Source organism: Mchenga conophoros, linkage group LG7 (genome assembly GCF_057382185.1).
Source record: "Mchenga conophoros isolate Kocher_MC1m ecotype Shallow Benthic linkage group LG7, M_conophoros_male_GT1.1, whole genome shotgun sequence".
Classification (NCBI taxonomy): Eukaryota; Metazoa; Chordata; class Actinopteri; order Cichliformes; family Cichlidae; genus Mchenga; species Mchenga conophoros.
Window position 1 is genome coordinate 46,330,461 of NC_140532.1, and position 22,651 is coordinate 46,353,111.

A 22,651-nucleotide genomic window follows, 5' to 3' on the forward strand; every position below is an offset into this window, starting at 1 on the left:
AGTCAGTGTCTGTGTGTCCCAGGCTCTTCCCAGGGCCTGGTGAGGACCCGGGGTGAGGAGAGACAGAGGCACAGACACAACGACCGAGGGATGGGAGCTCTGGGGGGCGTGGGGGGGTCACTGGGGGCAACCTGTATGTACTACACTGACCTTTAACCTTGCAGAGATCAAACCCTTGACTCACCCATGGCACTGTGGGAGAGTGAGTCATGTTTGTCTCTGGCAGGGCTGGCATTGGTCAGTCGACTGAAGGGAAGGTTTACTGATGTGTCCCTCCGAGTGTCTGACACATTTAACCACACGTACACACAAAAACGCAGCATTAGGTCTGTTAGTTCGGCGTGTGCGCATGAGATGGATGCTGAAGAGATGACTCACAATGGTCAAAAATGAGATGTACGTCAAGCGGCTTATGCAGGTTTCTTTCTATTTCTCACGATCAATTTCAAGAACAGGTACTGATCTGAAGATGATGTCATCCTTCAGAAGTTTAGGCAAAACCTTACCTTACCTTTTCAGGTTCACTTAAATTGTTTTTGCACCTGTGCAAAACTCTTCTGATCAGCTCTTGTTTTTACAAGCTTGAACAGGGGTGTCAGTGAGGAAGGTTAGAAAAAAATGCCTCAGACAGTCTGCACAAAACAATTTTTGGTCTATTTTCTTAGAACAGTTACAGAACAGCATATTAGAAGGCATTTCTTTAGTTAACAAGTATTATACTGTAACAGCTTTAATATAAATTCAAAATTAACACAAGTAAGTCCCTGCAGGATTAAATATAAAAAATGATGAATTATGTTTCCTTTTATTAAACATTGCGAGCTTACCTTGGGATTCTCCAGGATGCCCGACTCGTAGCTGTAAAGAAATTTGAACAATTAAAGTTTCTCACTGGAAAAAATAAAATAAAATCAAAGATTCTGAAATAAGAGCTAAAGAAGATGCATCACACCAGTCCTGCTCACCTGATATGCATGAGGTTGGCGTCCATGCTCCAAGGTGCCCGAGGGGTCACAGGCACAGGGATGCCATGCTCCTACAGTTTAACAGCAAAAGAAGCTTTTAAGTTACATCCTGTGAGCGCGACTTGCAAAAGGGTACGTCTCCACTGAGAAGGTTCTGACTGAAGGATTACAGACAAAGACATTTTGTGTGTGTGTATGTATATATATATATATATATATATATATATATGTGTGTATGTATGTATGTATATATATATATATATATATATATATTTATTTAATTTTATTTTTTTAAAGTAAAAAAAAAAAAAATCTGCGCTTTAAGACAAGGTACATTTCACAATTAACTCACAGGCTTGCCTGAAAGGTGTTGGCTAAACATCATGACCACCCTCTAGTGGGAAAAACTGGTCGGCCCATCATTTTTTTTTGGATGCGACTACATCGACAAACGTCCACCAGAATACAAGTAGTCCATGTAATTTAATCTGAGAATCTGAGGTAATAAATAATTAAACCTTTCAATACAAAATGTTCGTTATAATATAGCCTCTAATCTCCTTTTTTGGTAGTCCACTGCATGCTTAATAATTGTTTTTTTCAAAATAATTCAGGACAATGTTAATGTCACTATTAAGTGGATGGTACTTTTAGGACTTGGAGATTTGATCAGGTAATTGTTAGGATTTTTTTTAGTCAAAGGCTGAATCTGTACCTTGAAAATGTTAACAGACCCATTGCTATGAAAATAAAGGTGGTAAAATAATTGTGTTTCTGACATTATGCCACTGACGGAGTTACCCTTGCATACTCCATCAAGTCCGTCCTCCCCCGGAAGCGGTTGTAAAACTCGGGTATCCTCCAGGGTGCGATGATCTAAAGAACACAAACAGAGAAACTCTTTCCAGCTATACTGACATTACTCCACAGTGTCAGTAAATTACATCCACACAATAAATAAACAAACTCACCTTGACCTCAGGGTAGAGGGCATAGCATGTTAGCTCAAAGCGTATCTGGTCATTTCCCTGAAAAGTGCAAACAACAGTTCAACTCGATGTTTCTTGTGTTACTTGTTGTATCAGTTTACAATAAACGCAGATGATTAAAAGTGCACAGCAGGGCCATTGCTAACATTTTTAATCATTTATTCATATTTTCACTAATAATCTGCTTTATTTTTTTATCTATTAAGGGCCAGAAAAGACCCCAAACCCCAAGTTTACATATTCAAACAATTAGTTTTCCCCAAACTACATCCTAAACTCAAAAATGCCCTCCATGTACTATCAAAGACAGTAAAGAAAACCAAATGAATCACAGTTACTATGCAAAAAAAAAACCCCTTAAAATGAACTATTTTACTTCACACTGACTCAAATTTTTTAGAATTGTTGATTACTTTTTGTGTTAATGGATGAACTGATTAAATTTTAGTTGTTTCTTAGTTGTTAGTAGTTGTTTCTCTACTGTCTCTTTCTATAGAAGCTTGTTTCTGACACTAGAACAAAAAAAATCACCTACTAAACATTTTTTGTTATCTACAATTTAGAGTTTTGGATTATTATCCTAAAATTTAAAAATAGTTACTTTTGGCTTACTAACTCAATTTTTCTGTGGCTTAAACAAGCTTCCATAGTTTCCTCATTATCAACACAAATAGTAAAAGAATAAATGGGCTGCACTTTGACACACGAGGCAGGGTAAACCCTGGACAGGTCGCTGGCCTCTCACACAGCTATAAGAAGTTACAATGTTTTAAACCTGTACTTTAACTCCATGATGTGGTTTTTGACTCCATCTATAGGCAACATGTGGACACTGCATTTCAGAAAAGACGTAAAATAATAGAACGAAAATGTATTTAAAAAGTACAACATGTTTTTTAAAGGGTTTTTTTATTTTCCAGAAATATATTTGAAAATATATTATGAATCCCAGAAAAATCTCCATAAATTTGCAGTGTAAATATACAGGAACTATTACTAACGCAGCTAAATTTGTGCTCTGAACATACATCGGGTCAAATCGGGATATGAAAACAATAGCATGAAAGTGTGGCTAACTGCAGTAAGTCTAAATAATGAGAACATCACAAACTGTCACTTTCACAACCTAGGCTGAGAAAGTTCTTGGCATGCAGCCTGAAAACATCTTCATCTGGTAGAGCTGCAGTCAGGACACTTGAACTTTAGATGACTCAAAGTTGTCCTGATCTGTTAAATTATCAACTCTGACCAAATAAACTCTGTGCTCCTATTTTACCATTTGAGCTGTACGCTTTTTCCCATTAAAAAGGCTCACTTTAGAAATAAGACAGCTGTTATTCAGCTGTAATGCCTGTTTCTTTTCAAAGGACTAAATAGAAAGGGTTTCTGAGGAAGAGGAAGGGTAGATTTTAACTTTGTAGTCTTATTTAGGTTAATAAGCAACTGTGCAAAGAGAGCTAGACCTAGCTAGACCTAGACCTAGCTAATAAGTCTGTACTTTGAAATTGGTTGGGATCAAAACACCTCAATTTTAACTGCCATGTCTGAGGCTTAATTTATAATAAGAAAGCTGATGCTTTAGTCTTGTTTCACAAGCCCTGCATTTGCTTTTATGTCCCTGCTCTTCAAAAAATAAAGATGTAAACTTATTCCCGGAATCACATTTGCAGATTTTGGACATTTTTACCCCACACGGCATAATTCCATGCCCATTGTCTCACTTACCTTTCCAGTGGCACCGTGTGAGACATACTGGGCTCCCTCCCTGCGTGCAATCTCCACCTGACGGCGGGCAATGCATGGCCGTGCTACCGCAGTGCCCAGCAGGTATCGGTCTTCATAGACAGCATTGGCCTGAACTGCAGGCCAGATGAAGTCCTCCACAAACTCTGTACGAAGGTCTTCAATGAAAACCTGCACAGCCACAGAGGCGAGGACACAGAACAGGGCTTTGTTAAAATGGTTCCATCATGTCATTTGTCCAGAAGACTGACTGTGACTCTGACTGTGGTGCTGTTAGAAGATTTTCTACATTATACATTATAACCAAATCTCTATAATACAATATAATCAAGTAAGCCTTATATTCTAACCAAGTATGCCTTATATTTTGTGTGTTCATATATTTTCACATAACCAAGCCTATTGTTGAAGAATCACCTAACCAAGTCTATTGTTAAAGGAAAACTGATGCATTCCTTACTTAAGTGTCTGAAATGTTTGACAAATGTTTGACAGCATGATATAATGATGCATTCTTTCCTATAATGTCTGTGATGTCAGATAAAGCATGATATACTTCTGTATTTTTATCCCAGTGTGTGAAAGATCAGATAAGTTGATTTAATGTTTAACCTCTCGTCAACATCTGTTAAAAGAGGAAGTACTATGTAACCCATTTTTGCCTTATAAATAAAGCAAGCGAGCCTGTGCTCGGAGTGTGTGTCTTCTCAGAGAGACATTCACCCGTGCGCACGTTTTCTAATTACACTCTGAGTCGGTCTGCAGTTGTCTCATTTCTCTTACTTGTGTTTTGAACAAATGTCTACCCCTGACAGGTGCAGAATCAAGCACTGCCTTGCTAACTCGTCCGTGAAATAAAATCCTAATGAAATTAAAAACAATTTTCCGCCTTTACAATAACTGCAACACTTCTACATCTAGAAAAAAATATTAGTATTGGGATCAGTGCCAGAAATCCAGGATTAGTCGGGCTGTGCATAAGCATTAAAAGCATTGTAGCTGACATTCTCTGATGTTGCTCACGCTGCAAACAAATCCTAATCAAATACAACATCCTGTTTCACTGACACTTACCTTCTTTGCACCAAGGCTTTCCGCCTTTTTCCGGGCAGCTTCAAAGTCTTCGTCTTGCCCGATGTTGGCCTAGAAAGACAGAAAAGCGCTTTGAATGTGAACGTTGATGTTGAAATCTCCAGGGGAAACAGGATGAACACAATAAGAAGATAAATATGCAGGTTCTCTAGTTTAAATTCTTCTCTAAATTAAATGCATCGACACACAGAGGCACGTGCCTACCAAAGTGTTATTTTTGACAGTCCACCGTCTTGCAGTTCAGATCACGTCTGCTGAGGAGATGCAACAACTGAGCGTGAACGCCACTCGAGGCCATGAAGAGGCTGTACTGATCTCCTGAACTGAGCAAGGGACTATTTTTCTCACATAGTAAAGTGAATTGTAGCTGCTCTAAAAGAACCTGCATATTGCAGTAATCATACATGAATTATACTTGCACAGTGGCACAGTAAACCCTCTCGGTTTTTGTTTATGTGACTGTTGTTTAGCAAATTCACGCAAGTGCGTGGTTTTGTAATTTCATGAAACATTACACTGGATCATGTACTGGATGAGTGCCTTCTTTTACTCCACTGAAGAGCTAGAGCTGAGGTGTACATCCTGTTCAACAGCTATGAACCTTTGGCTGACACCCACCCCCACTGACCTAAAAAAATCACTAAATGAAGTTAGACAATCGGAAAATCTGCCTATTGTGCAGTTCTGAGTGGCTGTGGGGCAAAACGCAAATCCAGGCAGATTTGAGCTGTCATTATGAATCCAAACCTTTTGACCCATGCAGAGATACCCAAAACGGTAGGTCTTGGGGTTGTTTTTATAGATTTTTTTAATAACAGACCACAGTGAACACCTGTAACCCTTTATAAAGCCAACTGTACAACCAAAAGGACACAACATGCAAAAGCCTGGCAGCATAAAACTAAACCAACTGTTGCGTGCATGGCTTCAAACCTTACCAAGTAGGTGATGACATCATAACCCTGCTCCTTGAGCCAGACCAGAATGCAGGAGGTGTCCAGTCCACCACTGTAAGCCAGAACCACCTTACCTTTGGACATGATGAGTGCTTTTTGCTGAAGCAGCCAAAGAAGCTGTCGAGTGGCAGGGAAACAATTACATTAATTCAATGATTACATAACTATTAACTCGTAATGACGAAATGTCAATTAATAACCCAAATTCTGATCGCTGTCCTTGTTTGACTTAACAGCAGGTCCCAACAGACCATTAGTTCAGATAAGTTGTGGACAATTCTTGATTTGGTAAAGTTTCCAAGGTTAGCTTGGAAAACTTCCAATATAAGGTCAGATGCTCAAATATGAGCATTTTCTGCTCACAAACTTTAATACCAGCTATTGCGCAGGCAATTGAAACAGATCTTGAGTTAATAAGGCTGTAAGGAATAAATGTTTTGACCTCAAGAGCTCAGTGAGCATGTAATTTCTTTCTTTCTGCAGAGTCAGTCTCCTACAGATCTCCAAACTTCATGTGGCCTTCAGATCAGCTCAAGAACAGTTCGTAGAGAGCTTCATGGAATGGATACATCCATTCTACAGTCCATACCCCCACCTTTGTAGGAAGACAGGGAGCCGAGGTCAAAACTTAGGCGCCATAAGAGAGAAAGAATGTGAATATTTAGGCTTTTACGACTAGGTGGGGGCCACTAGCGGCTATAAGAAGCTGAGTAACACGTCACCATTTCGAGACTCGCTGTGACCCTCTGCAGGCAGGTCTCCCTATCATGATGGTCCTAATGCTCTTAAGTGTTGAATTGTATGGAAATAAAGTATTGTTGATTGAGCATAAATACACCGAGTATTGTCCTTCCTTCAGCCCAAAGATTCAAAGAATTGGGAGATTTCAACACTACGTAGTGCCAACTGTAAAGTTTGGTGGAGGGGGATTATGGTTTGGGCTTGTCTTTCAGGAGTTGGGCTGGGTCTCTTAGTTCCAGTGAAAGGATCTCTTAATGCTTCAGCACACCAAGAGATTTCATGCTCCCAAATTTGTGGGAACAGTCTGGGGATTGTCATTTTCTGTTTCAACATGACTGTGCATCAGTTCACAAAGCAAGGTCCAAAAAGACATGGATGAGTGAGTTTGTGTGGAAGAACTTGACTGGCCCGCACAGAGTCCTGACCTCAACCCAACAGAACACCTTTGCGATGAAGTAGAGCCAAGACTACGAGCGGGCCTCCTCGTCTAACATCAGTGTCTGACCTCACAGATGCGCTTCTTGAAGAATGGTCAAAAATTCCCAACAAACACACTCCTAAACCTCACGGAAAGCCTTCACAGAGGAATTGAAGCTTTTACAGCAGCAAAGGTCATGAAATATCACTCAAGTTCATATGCGTGTGAAGGCAGATGAGCGAATGCTTTTGGCAATATAGTGTACTTGCAGTTGCTGGAGTCAATTACTTTTAAAGCTGAGTTACAATATCTTATGCACTAGGGCTGGGCCATATTATACCGTTCACGGTAATACCGGTATAATGTTAGGCAACGATAGGAAAATGAAATATCGCGATAGAATGGGAGTAAAACGCGCATGCGCAGTGCCTTTGTTTTCATACGCACATGGCCGATTGTTGAGTGAAACAGATGAACCAGAATTGGTTTGTAAAAATGGTGCAACTTCCGTGATGTGGAACTGGTTTGGTGTTTGTCCGTCAGATACACGACAAAGCACATTTTTTTGCAGAACATGCAAGCGGCCGTCGTTATTGTCGTATTTGTCGGACTAAGATGCTCTTAAATCTGGGAGTAATCTGGGTCCTAAACTCCATATTCTTCAGGTCAAACAACACTGGAGCATCACTTAGAGTTAAAAACTGTCTAAATTCTTTCATCTTTAATAAAACGATCAGCATTGCTGCTTTACCAGGTGTAACTATGAAGTTTAACTTCCAGGCATCCATGAAAACTAAAGTTATTACATTTAACGGAGTTAGACGTTAGCAGGAAGCTAGCGGAAGTTAGCTCGCTAGTTTCGCTAGTTACCTAAGCATGATATAGCATGTTCTGACTGAGAGATTTCTGAAAAAAATCAAACGTACAGTTCTGCTATCACTTCCAACATAAATGAAGACAGGAAACTAAACAGCAGTGACGTTTGTAGGGTTACTGAAGTTGGGCTAGCTGCTATATAATGATGTGCTACGTGATTGCTAGCGACACAGCTATGTTAGCATAACATAAACAGTGAAGCTGGAGGACGAACACTAACACTTTTCCACTTATAAAAGTTAACGTGAAGGTTCTTCATGGTTAGAGACAAATGCAATCGCATGGCAGGATGTTGTAAACGGACCAAACTTCAGTCAGGAGAACAACTGAGATAATCCATCCACAATATGAGGTTAGTCATTAATAGACTGCAACAACATGGGAATAGAGCAGCTGCCAGAGAATTCAACATTAATGAATCAATGTTACGGAAGTGGAGGAAGCAAGAAGAATGAGTTTAATAAAGTTTGATTTATCTGACTGCTTTGTTTCGCTTAATGTGCCTTATAATCCCGTGCACCTCATGGTCCGAAAAATACATACTGCACACTGCAGTTTAATGTTGCAAAGCACCTCTTTTTAACTTCAGTGGATATTATACATGGTTATGCTCAGGATATGTCAGCCCATTTCTACTGGAAATGCCTTTTGGTTAAACTTTCAGCAAGGAATTTGCATTTGCACTGTTACATTTTTATAAAGCTTTAATGTACATAAAAACCAGCTTCTTGTTTAAGTGAAAATAAATGGAAGGTTGTCTTTTTGCGCTAGTAATGTTGTGGAGTTGTATTTTGTCTCGCATCAATTATATCGTCGGTTATATCGTTATCGCAAATTTTCAAATATATATCGTGATAAATATTTTTGGCCATATCGCCCTGCTCTATTATGCACGCATTTCTTTGCTGGCTCAGTGCTTCTTAAAATGAAATCATTGTAGACTTAACAAGTACTAGAATTAGTATTCTCGTAATACCATTAGTGTTAGGGCTGTGCGATATGACCAAAATCTCATATCCCGATATAAGAATTCTATCGTAAATCACAAAAATGTAACATTTTCTGTAAATTCTGTGAATCTCGGGCAGCTTGTCTTGCGGGAAGTGTTTCCAGCTGTGCGTCATGTAGCTGGAGTCGAGTGTTTTAACCGATGCATGAAACGATACATTTTTAGACATAAGTTGTAAGGGCCGCCGTTTTCTTTGTGAGTATTTATTACACGGCGTGCTGCGGGGAAAAGCCTGTTCTAACGTTTGAGTCTACGGTTTATTTTTTAGCACCTGGTGGCTCTTTTTTACTTCTCATCTGCTCTTTCACGTGATTCCGTTTATTTTGAAAAGTCTCAACAGGATCTTGAGCTTTAATGTGAAAGGTTTATGTGGAACATAAACAAGCGGACACGCGATGCTGTTACCGTCGTTGTTGCTTCACAACGCATAAAAACAGGCGCTTGTCCGTCCATAGTGTGGTTATATAAAGAGAAAGAACTTTCCGAAATTAATATAGCCACGATGAAAAAATATTGCCATAAACAGTTTATTTTGCGACACCACGAAACAAACGATAGCGTAAAATGAAACGATAGACATTTTTATATCGTCATCCGATATATATCATTATATGAACAGCCCTAATTAGTGTTAATATTAATTTAAGCAACTTTTGAAGTCTAGCTGGCAGTATATATAGCATTTTATTGTAGATCGTGACATACATGTGGCAAGTTAAGGAGGACCACAGAATTGTGCTTGTGTGAATGTGATGTTTGTTTTGTACATATAATAACAGCGTGCTAGCATTGGTATATTCTCTAGTGATGTGCGATACCACTGATTTCCTTTCCGATCCGATACAAAGTTAAATTCAGGGTGGTATCGACGATACTGATCCGATACCGATACTTTGTACAAAAACGTATTTCAGTTATTGTATCTCAAATTATAGCATCATAATGATTACAGGACATTGGATTACTTGTTCTTATCGCTTAATAATGCACAGTTATCATATAGAAATAAAAAAAAAAAACTGAAGTTGTGCGCTATTTGAACACGTTGCCTGCCTGCAGCACTAAAGGACTCCGTGAGAGACGTCCGTCTCGCCCTTGCAGCACCTGTCCATGTCCACTCCTCCTCTTCAGTTCACCTCAACATAAGCTCGTCATATTCTTGTGCTTGATGAGGTTAGTAGTGTTGCCAAAACACCTCCCTTTCTTGCCACATGTATTGCAAACTACGTCTCAACCGTTTGTGGAAGTAAAATACGTCTGCACATGACTCCATTTATGCTCAGCCATTGTTGTGAGTGTGCACAACAAGGGGCTGGACACATTTATACAAACATATGTCACGACTATGACAGGCGGAAGACTAAGTAGTTCCTTCCAATGTAGACAATCCAAATGATATAGTTTATTTGCACTCTGTTCCTGTTAATGATAACCTACAAATTTACCCTAAATTACTAAAATATCGATATTTTAATATGAGTATCGATTCTAGAACATAAATGATTGGTATCGGAGGAATCGATATTTCAGTATCGATCCGCACATCACTAATATTCTCATGAATGTGAAAGTAAAGAAGAAATGACTTTACATAAGCAGAGGCAAGTCCTTCCCTTTTGTCAGACGAGTCCTATTTTTTCCCCACGTAAATAAATTTCGGAAACAGGGTGTGGTTTTGGGATACAACTTGCACTACATAATTACTGTTCTTTCAAATACGCCGGTGCTAAAAAACACATTTAAAGAAAAGGTTTAACAGTCGCAAGAGAGCTCTCTACAAAATGTTTTCATCCTACTGGCGTGAATACATACTTATTACCGACACAGGTATTTCTGGGAGATGTTGCCAACAAGGTTTAAGGGGCGCATAGAATTACCACAGCAACTGAAGTCACCGGCGACTGACGGCAACCTCCAGCTAAATTCACAACGCTCATTATGATTGCGTAACTACCCTTACAGAGAGAAATAAACACATGTACATGTATAGATAGTTTGTACTTACAGACACTTGCAGAGGGTTTCTTTCTAACCGAAGAGACGCGTGTGTCTGTCGGTGAGGAGCGCAGGAAAGCAGCAGCGTGCTCGGTTCGCTGACTCTGCTGTACGGTTTGCTGCCCTTCGCGACACGTTGCGTCATCCACAGCAGGCACGTAGCGTGTTCGTGTCGCAGCATTTGTTTTATTTAAGAATTTATGGGAGCACCAGAGCTTGCTCAGTAGATACACTGGCATTTAAATGTAATCAATCTGAAATTCATTAGGAATCCATTTCTCCAGATTTTGTGCAAAGCAGGGAACGAAAATACATACAAGTAGGGAATTTGCAGGTGTTTGCCACAGACCAGGGATGTGAAGCTCATATTACATCGTGGGCCACTTTGATCTTATGTGGGTTGGACCAGTGAAACCCCCGTTTTGTCAGTGAAAATGAATTTAAATACACATTTGATGCCCAGAGTATCACAATAACAACAGGCAGTGCAATTTCTCTACTATTAATCTCTACGTTTAACATTAGGCTCAAAACATTCCTTTTTGCTAAAGCTGATAGTTCAGCAACAGGACTAGGCTGCTGGGGGCTGGTTTCTGTTCGTTTCCACTCAGCTTTTTCCCCACTCATGTGTTTATACTGTATATCCAAGCTCCTTAGACTACGACGACCTGGATGACTGTGAACCTTCACAGACATGTGTTTATACTCCACACCACTCTGCATTTAATCATTATTGATTAAATTGGTTACTAATCTCCGGCTCTCTTACACAGACTGTCTTTTGTCCTGTCTTCTTCCCCTTACCCCCAACCAGGCAGTGCAAATGGCTGCCCCTTCCTGAGTGTGGTTTCACCTGAGGTTTCTTCCTGTTAAAAGAGTGTTTTCCATTTCCCCTGTCGCTTAGTGCTTGTTCATTGAATTGAACTGAATCAAACTGGATTTCAACAGCATATCCGATTTTAATTTGAGTTCATGGGTCTGGAGCAGTGAAACTCGCCTTTCTGTCAGTGAAAAAAACATTTCCTACACAATCCTGGGATATGTTAATACAAGAAAAAGAAACGCATTGTAAATTGGAACAGTATGTCTCACTTTTATACATAATGAAGAATATATTATAATGAAGAAATGTTGCTGTAGTCTATGAAAGAAAACAGCATCACTCTTTGACCTTAAATTGTTAAAAAAAAACAAAAAAACGAAGAATAAAAACCCCAGATGTATAAAATGACAGAAAAAGTTCTGGTAGCTCGTTGTACAGACTTTTCTGTAATTACAAGCCAGAGAGTTTTTGTTAATTCACATACTTTACTTGTTTAGTTTTCACTGTGAAACAACTCTTAAAAACCTCTGACATTTCAATAGTGTTAAAAAAAAAAGGACCTTTTTTGTCATTTAATTATTTAACTATTACTTCATTACTCTGGTGTAGTATGAATGGTCGTGGGGAAGGCCTTTATCAGTAGGAAAAGCTGTAGTAAAACCTGTGAAAATATAGTTAAAAGTCCTAAATTTATGCCCTCCTTCATATTTACCAAAACCGTCCAGTGGGCCAGATTGCAGTCTTTTGCTTGGCCCATTCATGGGCCTTATGTTTGACACCCAGTCTCTGCCTCTAGACATCAATGGGACTCAGGTGAAGAGTGTTGAAAGCCACAAGTTCCTTGGCCTTAATATAAAATTGACCCTGGGTTTGGACCACGAACACCACAGCTACGGTGAAAAATGCCCAGTATTGGCTTTATTTCATCACTCTGCTCAGAGAGGCAGGACTGAGCTGCACCCTATGGCTCCAGCCTACAGAGGAGTGATCAAGAGCATCCTCAATACTGTCATCACTGTCTGCTATGGAAAAAAAACACACAGGCACAGGAGAAGAGTCTCCAGAGAGTAATAAAGGCTGCAAAGGGGATTATGAGGACTGATCTTCCATTAATATGCAGACAACGCCACAAGAAGTACACAACACATCGTCAAGACATCATTCGGGACACACCCTCCTCTGACCAAAACAATGAACATATCAGCAGAGTGGACAGTCTGATTACACACACCACATGCTTCCACAACAACTTCTTTTCTACCAGTCAGACTGATGGCAAAAAACAAAACTAAAGCACACACAAATTTATTTTGTGCAATATATATCTTCATTTAAGTGTAATACAGGATTTGCTGTTATATACCTGTTTATTACTAGACATAGTGTCAATTAATAATCAAGTGTGTCCTTTGTTTGTATATATTTGTGTTTATTTGACTTTAAGCTCTGCACAACATGTCCCATGTACCCAGACCTAGTGTATGTGTACAAATGGCAACCAAAAGATTTTATCTCCATCTTACCTGATACCACTGAGAGAGATCATTGTTCTCATCTGATTCCTCACAAGTTTTGATTTTTGCAGGCGTCCTTGTCACTGCTGGTAGCAATCCAGCACCTCCACAGCCACTGTCACTCTACCACACTGCAGTGCCAAGAGTGTAGACGAGAAGCCACAGAAGAGGACATTAACCATAGCAGAAGGACATCAAGGACCAGCCATGGCTGTTTGCCATGTCAGAAACGTGGCAAAAAGCCCCAACAACCATTAGTGGGACCTGTGCACACAGATCAGCTCCATGCAAATGCAACTGGTATTTGTAAGAGAACTCTAGAACTAGCATATTCACCATTGGTTCTAATTCTTTTCACAGAGGAGCACAGGTTCAGTTAAAGTGAAAAAAATAAGCCTACCATCCTTAAAATTAGGCTTAAGGCTTTTCTGCTCAAAGTGTTTTTTCAAAACACTATTACTGATATATTCCTACTTCAGTGAATCCTGTCTCTGGTCCATGCAAAAAACATAATTTACAGTCAGGTCTACAAATTGTTGGACCATGACATAATTTTACCTCTGTACACCACCACAATAGATTTTAAATCAATCAAATAAGATGTGATATAAGTGTAGACTTTCATCTTTTTAAACAAAAATATAGAATAGAAGAAAAGATAATAGAACAGCCCTTTGTCATTTTACATGTACAACAAAATTATGTATCAACTGTTAAGGAGTAACAGTAATACAATTTGCAGAGGCTCAAAATAGCTGCTCACTGAAAGTGTCAACATGTGGTCCAAAGACATGTTTATGCAAGTGCAGGAGGCTGTGATTAGGCTGAATGAAGGAATGATGATTGAGCAACTAATAACTTTAGGAGTGGCCACAGTCAGCTGTCTGGTACATCAGGCTGTAATGATCACATACAGTCAAGCCCATAAGTATTCATACCCCTGGCAAATTTTGACTTAAAGTTTCTTTTATTCAACCAGCAAGGTTTTTTGGATCGGACATGACACAGGTGTCTCCCAAAAGATAATAAGACAACGTATGAGAGGCATTGTTATAGAAAAAAATAATTCTCAGCTTTTATTTACATTTGAGATAAAATGTCATGTCCAAAATTATTCATACCCTTCACAAAGTGTCACAGTCTCTAAGAAAATGCAAAGTTCTATACCAGGGGTGGGCAATCTCAGTCCACGAGGGCCGGTGTCCCTGCAGGTTTTAGATGTGTCCTCGAACCAACACAGCTGATTTAAATGGCTAAATTAGCTTCTCAACATGTCCTTAAGTTCTCCAGAGGCCTGGTAACGAACTAATCATGTGATTCAGGTGTGTTGACCCAAGGTGAGATCTAAAACCTGCAGGGACACCGGCCCTCGTGGCCTGAGATTGCCCACCCCTGTTCTATACCATTCCAAATAGATTTATGGACATTTCCTTCAACTATGAAAAATTCCATTTATTTATGGTATACTTTCTGTATCATTAACAGATTTTTTCTGTTGATAGAAAAACTAAAAATTTTATTTCTATTACTATTTACAGTCACTACTTTTAACTTTAACCCATTAAATGTACTTTTTTATATCCTTAACAATACATTTCCATTCAATTACAACCTTATACACCATTTGCTTGTAAATTAAAACTTCTTAAAATGATAAAATGATCTCTGCCCAAGTAGTACACAACAACATTGGTACATTTAATGTTAAATATTCATTTATTGTCCTCAACTCAAAAACTATGCTAAAATTTAATGACAGCATAACTCAAACTTTTTTCCATTTTTCTTGTAATCAGTTTCTCCTCATGTGTGATGGCAAGCCACACATGGTAAGCTCCACACCTCACCACCAGTTGCATCATTTTAGTTTACAGTTGCTACTTTAAATATGTTTTACTACTTGTCAAATATATTGTTTCTTTATTAACTTAGTTTACTTTTTCCACCACACCTTACAATGTTTTTATGGAGGGCACACATATTAACACTGGAAGGTAAAATGTTTGTTTTGTTATATCAATACATCTTTCTTTGTTTGAGTTAGCCACTTTGTCACAGTCACTTCACGAGGTCAGTTTGTCTTATGTTTGTTTGAGGTTTTGTTAGTTGTTATTTTGAGTTTAGTTTATTGAGTTGACCTCTTTTATTGGTCTGCCTATTCAAGTTTTAGCTTTGTCAATTATTTATCATATTTTGGGTCAATAAAACCCCATCCATTTCTGTATTTTATGTATATAAGTTTAGATTAGTTATTTATAGTTGGTTTACTCAGCTTTGTGTATGTATGTGCAATGTATATATAGACGTGTGTGTGTGTGTGTGTGTGTGTGTGTGTGTGTGTGTGTGTGTGTGTGTGTGTGTGTGTGTTTGTTTTACATTGCTGTGCTTGAGAGCCACCATCTACCGGAACCAAATTCCTTGTATGTGTCTGCACATATACTTGGCCAATAAACACGATTCTGATTCTGATTTTTGAATTAAAAACCTGTGTCCTCTATGCCTTACTGCTTTGTCCCTAACATCATGAAAATGTGTTCATAAATTCATGCATTCAAGTGGCGTCAAAGTGTTTTCTTCAAACAGGACAGCTGACAAACAAAAAATATACCAATATTTGCACATTTAACAATATCCAGAATACCTTTAAGCTAGAATCCCTGCTGTGGTTGTTTTAGCTCAGCCAAACAGTTAAGGTGTGCTATACATCCATGTCTGTCCACTCATGATATATTATACATATGTAGTCAGTTATGGCCAAAAACTCACCTTTGATTACCGATGTCATTCGCTTCAACACTGAATCAGAGTGAACATTTGTCCTAGATTAACACTGTAGGGTCTTTACCTTACAATATAAAGTGACTTGAGACAAGATTTGTTAACTGGTGCTATATGAATAAAACCGAAAAGATCCAAAGGTGTTGCTGAAATTTGGGTTTATTAGAACAGACATGATTACTTGTCTGTTCGACAGATTACTATACCAAACTTAAAGATAAAAGTGCATTTAGTGGATTTGTTTTTATCAGCGCTTACTTTTCAAAGACAGTGAGGAGCAAAGTGCAATTAGAAGTGTTTGTTCTGATGAAGACTTAAACTAAACAGCAGCTAAGTGAATAAGGATCTGTGCAGTGACAACACTTAAACACCACAGTTCAGAATCCTCAGCGCAACCCCTTTTCTCCACTGTGCTCAAAATGCTCTTAGCAGTTAAAGCAGAGGAGAAAAGTAGACATATTTCACAACCATTTAATGTTAGAGAAGACTCTGAAAAGAGGTCATGGTTACTTCCCAATCAAAATCCTCTGCTTGTGAGACAATAACAACACAAGTGACTAGAAAGCGACACCAGAGGTTAGTGAAGAGCAAGCATGAAGTGAGACATTGTGTGCACACTTTCTATTGGTAGCACTCTTCATATACCAGTGAGAGAGAGCCCTGAATGCAGCATGGTAGACCATCAAATTCCATCTGAGCTTTAGGGAAAATGCACACCTTTTCCTTGGACTTTCAGAGTTGTTGGGTTCCTACAGGAACTTCAGCAGTCACAGTTAATGCGTTGCTGTTTTGCTCCACCATCTCAGCCAATGAGCCTGGTCACAATTTATTCTGAGGAAAAAAAGAGGAACAAAAAGAAATTTTAAGAAGTTTGTTTTTTGTTGATGTCGTTTGCATTCAAGCTAAAATAAAAGGACTAAAAATAGAAAGTTTAGTATTGAGAAAAGTGAGGTGGGAAGTGACTTGAAAATAAAATGAATTTGTACACGTTACCATTGAAATCCAGCAAGAAAGAACAGAATTTTGGTCAGATCTGCTGTGGATTATCATTATTAATGTTCCTATAATACATGTAGAGTTGCATACACATAACAGCATTCAGTTGCAATATAAGAATTTTATAATTAAAGTAACATACAAATCTTCAAAAACTAAATCAATCACAACAATAAACTCACCTTGTTGTTGTTGTAGAGAAAGTGTTCAGGCTTTCATCATCTCCTGAGACCAGCTGCAATGGATCTTCATCCTTTTTTACTCAGTGAAGTCTAGGATATAATAACCTAATATACTTTACTTGTGGTTCCTGAGAGTTTTAGAGCGTCCCCCTGGTCACTCGTGCCACAGGTGCACGTGTTTACAGCGTCACGGACCTGTGATCATTTCTCGCTGTCCAGGTGATCCCCGGATCACTTAGCAAAAAGGCTATGAAAACTATTACTATTTGTAGTAATTACAAATTATTTGAATGTTTGTAATTCATTGTATTACACCCCCTGGCATATGTTAATTTTGTTCTGAATGTATACATGTTCTATATACTGTTTCTTAATAAAGTTTCATATTTTTTAAAAAAAGTAATAAGTGCGTTATGTAGTTAGAAGTTAGCAAGGAGTTAGCTCGCTAGCTTCTATCTAAATACAATGTAGTATGTCCTGACTGCGGGGTTTTGGAAACAAATTAAAACGTACAGCTCTGTTATCACTTCCAACATAAATGAAGACAGAAAACTAAACAGCAGTGACGTTTGTAGGGTTACTGAAGTTGGGCTAGCTGGTGATGTGCTACGTGACCGCTAGCGACACAGCTATGTTAGCATAATATAAACAAGCTAACTTTTTTTCCACTCGATAAAAGTTAACGTGAGTGTTCTCAGTGGTCAGGAACAAATGTAATCGCATGGCAGGATGCTGTAAAAGGACCAAACTTCAGCCAGGAGAACAACTGAGATAATCCATCCACAATACGAGGTTAGTCATTCATATACTGCTGCATGGGCTGGGCTGTAGTTGCATCCTAAGGTTTTAAAAACTGAGTTTAAATAAATGATTAGCGGTAATAAAAGCCGAGGGAGGTCAACAGTGATCACTGACTGTTTTGGGAGCTTTTTGAGATTAAATAGAAGAAAAGACATAACATTAAACATGTTAACAACACAAAAGCCATATTAAACGCAGACTACTTTAGGCCCGGAAGTAGGATTCGTCACGTCACCCGCCAGCGTAACAAGTTACCTTTATTTTCTGTTACTAGGCAACAGTTGCTGACAGAAAACTGAAACGAAAACAAAAAGAACACATCAAAAATTTCTTCGAAAGGATTAGCAGGTAACCTTAAAACTAACCTATATTTACGTTTTAAGGTTACGATAAACGCAACGAACAACATCACAAATAATCGGAATTAAACAAAAAAATCGAGGTTTTTCAGGCGCCAAACCTGGCAATTGAAGAGAAACTTAAAAATGCCTCATGGCGAAAGGAGGTGAGATAACTGTTAAAAAAGAAGTCGATAAAAAGACGACTCTCTCCATGGCTCACACCATGGCCAGGGTCAGAAGAAGACAGCTAACAGCAGACATCGCTTCAGAAAAACTGGAAGCAAAGCAAAAAGCACAGGCTGTTAAAAAAGCCTTAAGAGAAGCAGAATTAGAAAAGGCTTATGCGGAAAAAAAGGCCAGAGAATTTAAAGCCAGATGCCTCGAAGAAGAAAAAATGAGAGCAAAAATGCTAAAAGCTATTGATGAAGGCAGAAAAAATGCCATAAGGCTAAAAGAGAAAAAAAGACAAGAGGAACAGCTGAGAGAACAAAAGTGGGATGAGTATAACAGGAAGCGTTATATAGAATGTGTCCTTAGTGAAAAAGAAAAATCAAAGGAGAAAAGGGAGCAAAACATCAAGGTCAGCAAATTTAATTTTGCAATTGGAGAGGAGAAGCGTGCGCGTGCTTACCTTGAAATTCAAAAAGTGAAAGAGCGCTATGAACATGACAAACTTGTTCAAAGAGAAGTTGATAAAAACATGGCTCTCTCAATGGCTCACACCATGGCCAGGGTCAGAAGAAGACAGCTAACAGCAGACATCGCTTCAGAAAAACTGGAAGCAAAGCAAAAAGCACAGGCTGTTAAAAAAGCTCTAAGAGAAGCAGAATTAGAAAAGGCTTATGCGGAAAAAAAGGCCAGAGAATTTACAGCCCGATGCATCGAAGAAGAAAAAATGAGAGCAAAAATGCTAAAAGCTATTGATGAAGGCAGAAAAAATGCCATATGGCTAAAAGAGAAAAAAAGACAAGAGGAACAGCTGAGAGAACAAAAGTGGGATGAGTATAACAGGAAGTGTTATACAGGATACATCCTTAGTGAAAAAGAAAAATCAAAGGAGAAAAGGGAGCAAAACATCAAGGTCAGCAAATTTAATTTTGCAATTGGAGAGGAAAAGCGTGCGCGTGCTTACCCTGAGAAAATACCTCAAAAAGGAAACCGGTCACCAGGCAGCCGAAGTTATATTGCAACCTGTTGTTGTTAATAAGCATTAATTAATGGAAATCAAACTGCATTGGGCAGCAGGTTTCAGATTTCCAAAAGAAAATGTAACTGACTTGGACTATCAATTTGCATCAGAAATAAAAAATAATCATACAGCAGTTGTTCAAAGAAATGTTTCCTTTGTTTTTTTCACTTAATATGTTATCAAATCTACAATTAGGCATGTGCTAAGGTAAAAGAGTTATCCTGCATGACCCACAAAATTATGGAGGTTTACGAAAGAGTCAAGAAAAAGATGGTGAATTTGGAAAAAAGTTTTGTAGTTATAAAATTAAGTGTTTGACATGTTTTGTAGTAATAGCAACATATACATTTTTATAGACTGTTACAACAGTAATGCAAAGATAACTCTGTTCATCTGGACAGAGAAACATTACATCAGCATCCAACTGATGCCTTTAGTCTCAGTGACTGAAGATGTCACTGTAGCAAATGGAGTTTACTGAAATGTGCTTTATAAATGTAATTGTCACTACTGAATTAAAAAGCTTAAAAAGTCCACAAGATAAAAGCAATATTTAGCTATTATTCAACTAATTATTTGTGCACTTTTAGGTAACACTATGATTATTTGAGACCCATTTGGTGTTCATGCTAACTGCACCCTCTTTTCTTTTGGGTGCAGGCGCTAAGGAAATGGGTTAGCAGATAGTCGCCACAGACCACCGTTCTCTCTTTATCCCTCCTGACGTATTTTTCTCTACTTATGCATGCATTGGTATCACTGCTTGTTGCACAGTCTCCAGGCTGTGTTTTAATCTAGACCTAGGGTCAACTACAAGAATTTGGTCCGCAGACCTCAAAGATATACCAATTTAGAAGATCTGAAAGATATATAGGAGCTAGTCCATGCAATGTTTTAAAAACAAGTATCAAGATCTTAAAATCAATTCGAAAACTAACTGGCAGCCGGTGTAGTAAGTATAGGGGATATGTGCTCTCGTTTGCGCGTGCCAGTCAGGAGCCTTGCCGCAGCATTTCGAACCAGCTGTAGTCGGCCAATTGATGACGCAGTAACACCAGAGTAGAGGCTGTTGCAGAAGTTGAGGCAAGATGAAATAAAGGCATTATTTATCTGTTTATTGAATGTTAAATTACTATCAAAAATCACACCTAAATTTCTCACAAATGATTTTTTATAATTTTCTAAGGGGCCAAGGTCATAATGGTCACTAGGGCTGAAGACAATGATCTCAATTTTCTGTTCATTTAAATTGAGAAAATTTAAAACCATCCATGCCTTAAAATCTTCCAGACAATCGAACAGTCTCTTCAGAGGGTTCACAGATTTGCGTTTCAGTGGGAGGTAGATCTGTGAATCAACAGCATAACAGTGAAAAGGGACACCATGTTTTTTTTTAAAAAATAGAGCCCATAGGAAGCATGTAAATTAAGAAGAGAACCGGGCCAAGAATGGATCCCAGAAGGACCCCACAAAAGAGCGACGTCCTTGAGGATGATGTGTCTCTGAATCTAACAGAGAAGCATCGATTAGATAGGTAAGATTTAACCCATTCCAATGCAATCCATTTAATACTGGCATATTGTTCCAGCCGGGAGATAAGAATCCTATGATCCACCGTTTCAGTAGCAGCACTGAGATCTAGTAATATTAAAACAGCGGAATCTCCCGAGTCGGTAGCAGTTTCAGTGCTATGATGCGTTTTAAAACCAGACTGGAATACTTCACCGATGCCGTGATTATATAAAAAGGTCTGGAGCTGGAGGAGGACAATTTTCTCCAGAGCTTTTCACAGAAAGGGCAATTTGGAGATTGGTTTATAATTTGATAGAACTGTTGAGTCCAGGTTCTGCTTTTTAAGGATAGGTTCCACCACAGCATGTTTAACTCTTGACCATCCCTTAAAATTTACACCCATCTGTTGCCCTTCGTACCCAAAATGGTCCCGTTTTTCCCTAGGGTAGCACGAGGGTTAAAGTCAGGGGGAACAGACCCAGACTGCAGACTGCTATTTGCAATGAAGAGCAAATATATACCAACAGTGTCAAAAACATCTTTCAGCAATCTAGGTGGAATGACATCCAAGAACATTTTGAAAGTTTCAAGTTATTAACTATTTCATTAAGTAGTGAATGTAACACTGGCTCGAAGTGATCAAAAACAGCAAAAGTTGGAAAGTGAATAAATGGGTCAATAGTAGGAAGAATACCAAGAAAGATAAGAATAATGTGGGACCTGATGTCTACAATTTATTAACGAAGAATTTCAGAAGATTTTCGCATATTATATTCACTACTGTATGGGGATCAATAGGGGGTGGATTAAGAACTGAATTTATAATGCCAAATAAAATACAAGGTTTATGATGATTATTGGACACAATTTTAGAAAAATACTTAGTATTAAAATAGTTTTTACTGATTTAATGGCTTTCTGGTTAGTTGACAAGGATTAAGTGCCTCAAACGATACCTGTAATCGGTCCTTTTCCCCACTTTCGTTCCGCTTTTCGACATATCTAATAATGTTATTAGATTTCATTGTCAAGAAGTGACAGGCTGCAAGATAAGACCTAATCCAAAGTATGACCCCTTCATGTGTTGGGCAGTTGACTGACTGAACAACATTAAAAGAGTTTATCAGATTTAAAAAGTCATTTGCCAGCGGAGTGTTTGGGCAGTGTTGGATTAAATAGTCTTATCTGTGTCTATGAGCTTTTTGTGGCTAAACCTCATGATATAGTCCATGCAATAATAATACGCATTAGTGGAGTTTAAACCCAACGCCCACATTATTGTTTTCTATATAAACCAGTAGCCGCATAAGCTCAGCAGCTTTGATTTAAGTTAAACAAAAAACCCCAAACACGCAGAGATGTAGCCTGGTGCAACCCGAGTACTGCGACGTCACCGCACTCTGCTTGCCATGGCGACCAGGGAGCTGTGACGTCACACGCTCGCTTTGACATTTTAAATTCTATCATCTTTCTGGGTAACTAGGGGTCATGATCCAGTGCATATCCTGTTTCCTGAAAACACTCGCATAGAGGAAAATTGATCTTATACATTTTTTGTGTCGTCACATAAAACCCCCAAATTTTTTCGATTACACATTATCATCAGATCAAGTCTGGGACTCAGTGGGGGAGGTTCACCCAACCTCAGATTTTTAACTCTCTCAAGTTAGATTTCAAACCCAGAAAGTCAGAGCAATGACACAAACGCTGAGTTAACAACCCAAGATGGTG

The 22,651-nt window shown here is 38.6% G+C and overlaps 1 protein-coding gene across 2 annotated transcripts in view; it reads right to left on the minus strand.

The window, feature by feature from the left end:
* ass1 (argininosuccinate synthase 1) overlaps positions 1-16,730 on the minus strand; it is a 37,045-nt gene extending 20,315 nt beyond the window's left edge. The window contains exons 1-9 of one of the 2 annotated variants that reach the window (XM_085279697.1): positions 16,617-16,730; positions 13,131-13,252; positions 5,728-5,862; positions 4,772-4,840; positions 3,680-3,868; positions 1,937-1,993; positions 1,767-1,841; positions 966-1,036; positions 828-858 (exon numbers count right to left, since the gene is read on the minus strand). In XM_085279697.1, coding sequence (XP_085135823.1) covers positions 828-858; positions 966-1,036; positions 1,767-1,841; positions 1,937-1,993; positions 3,680-3,868; positions 4,772-4,840; positions 5,728-5,829 — 594 coding nt within the window. In that variant the 5' untranslated portion in view covers positions 5,830-5,862; positions 13,131-13,252; positions 16,617-16,730. Of the gene's footprint in view, positions 1-827; positions 859-965; positions 1,037-1,766; positions 1,842-1,936; positions 1,994-3,679; positions 3,869-4,771; positions 4,841-5,727; positions 5,863-10,794; positions 10,945-13,130; positions 13,253-16,616 lie in introns of those variants that run through there. The other variant, XM_085279696.1, reaches the window with a different exon arrangement.
* Between the last annotated feature and the right edge of the window lie 5,921 nt (positions 16,731-22,651).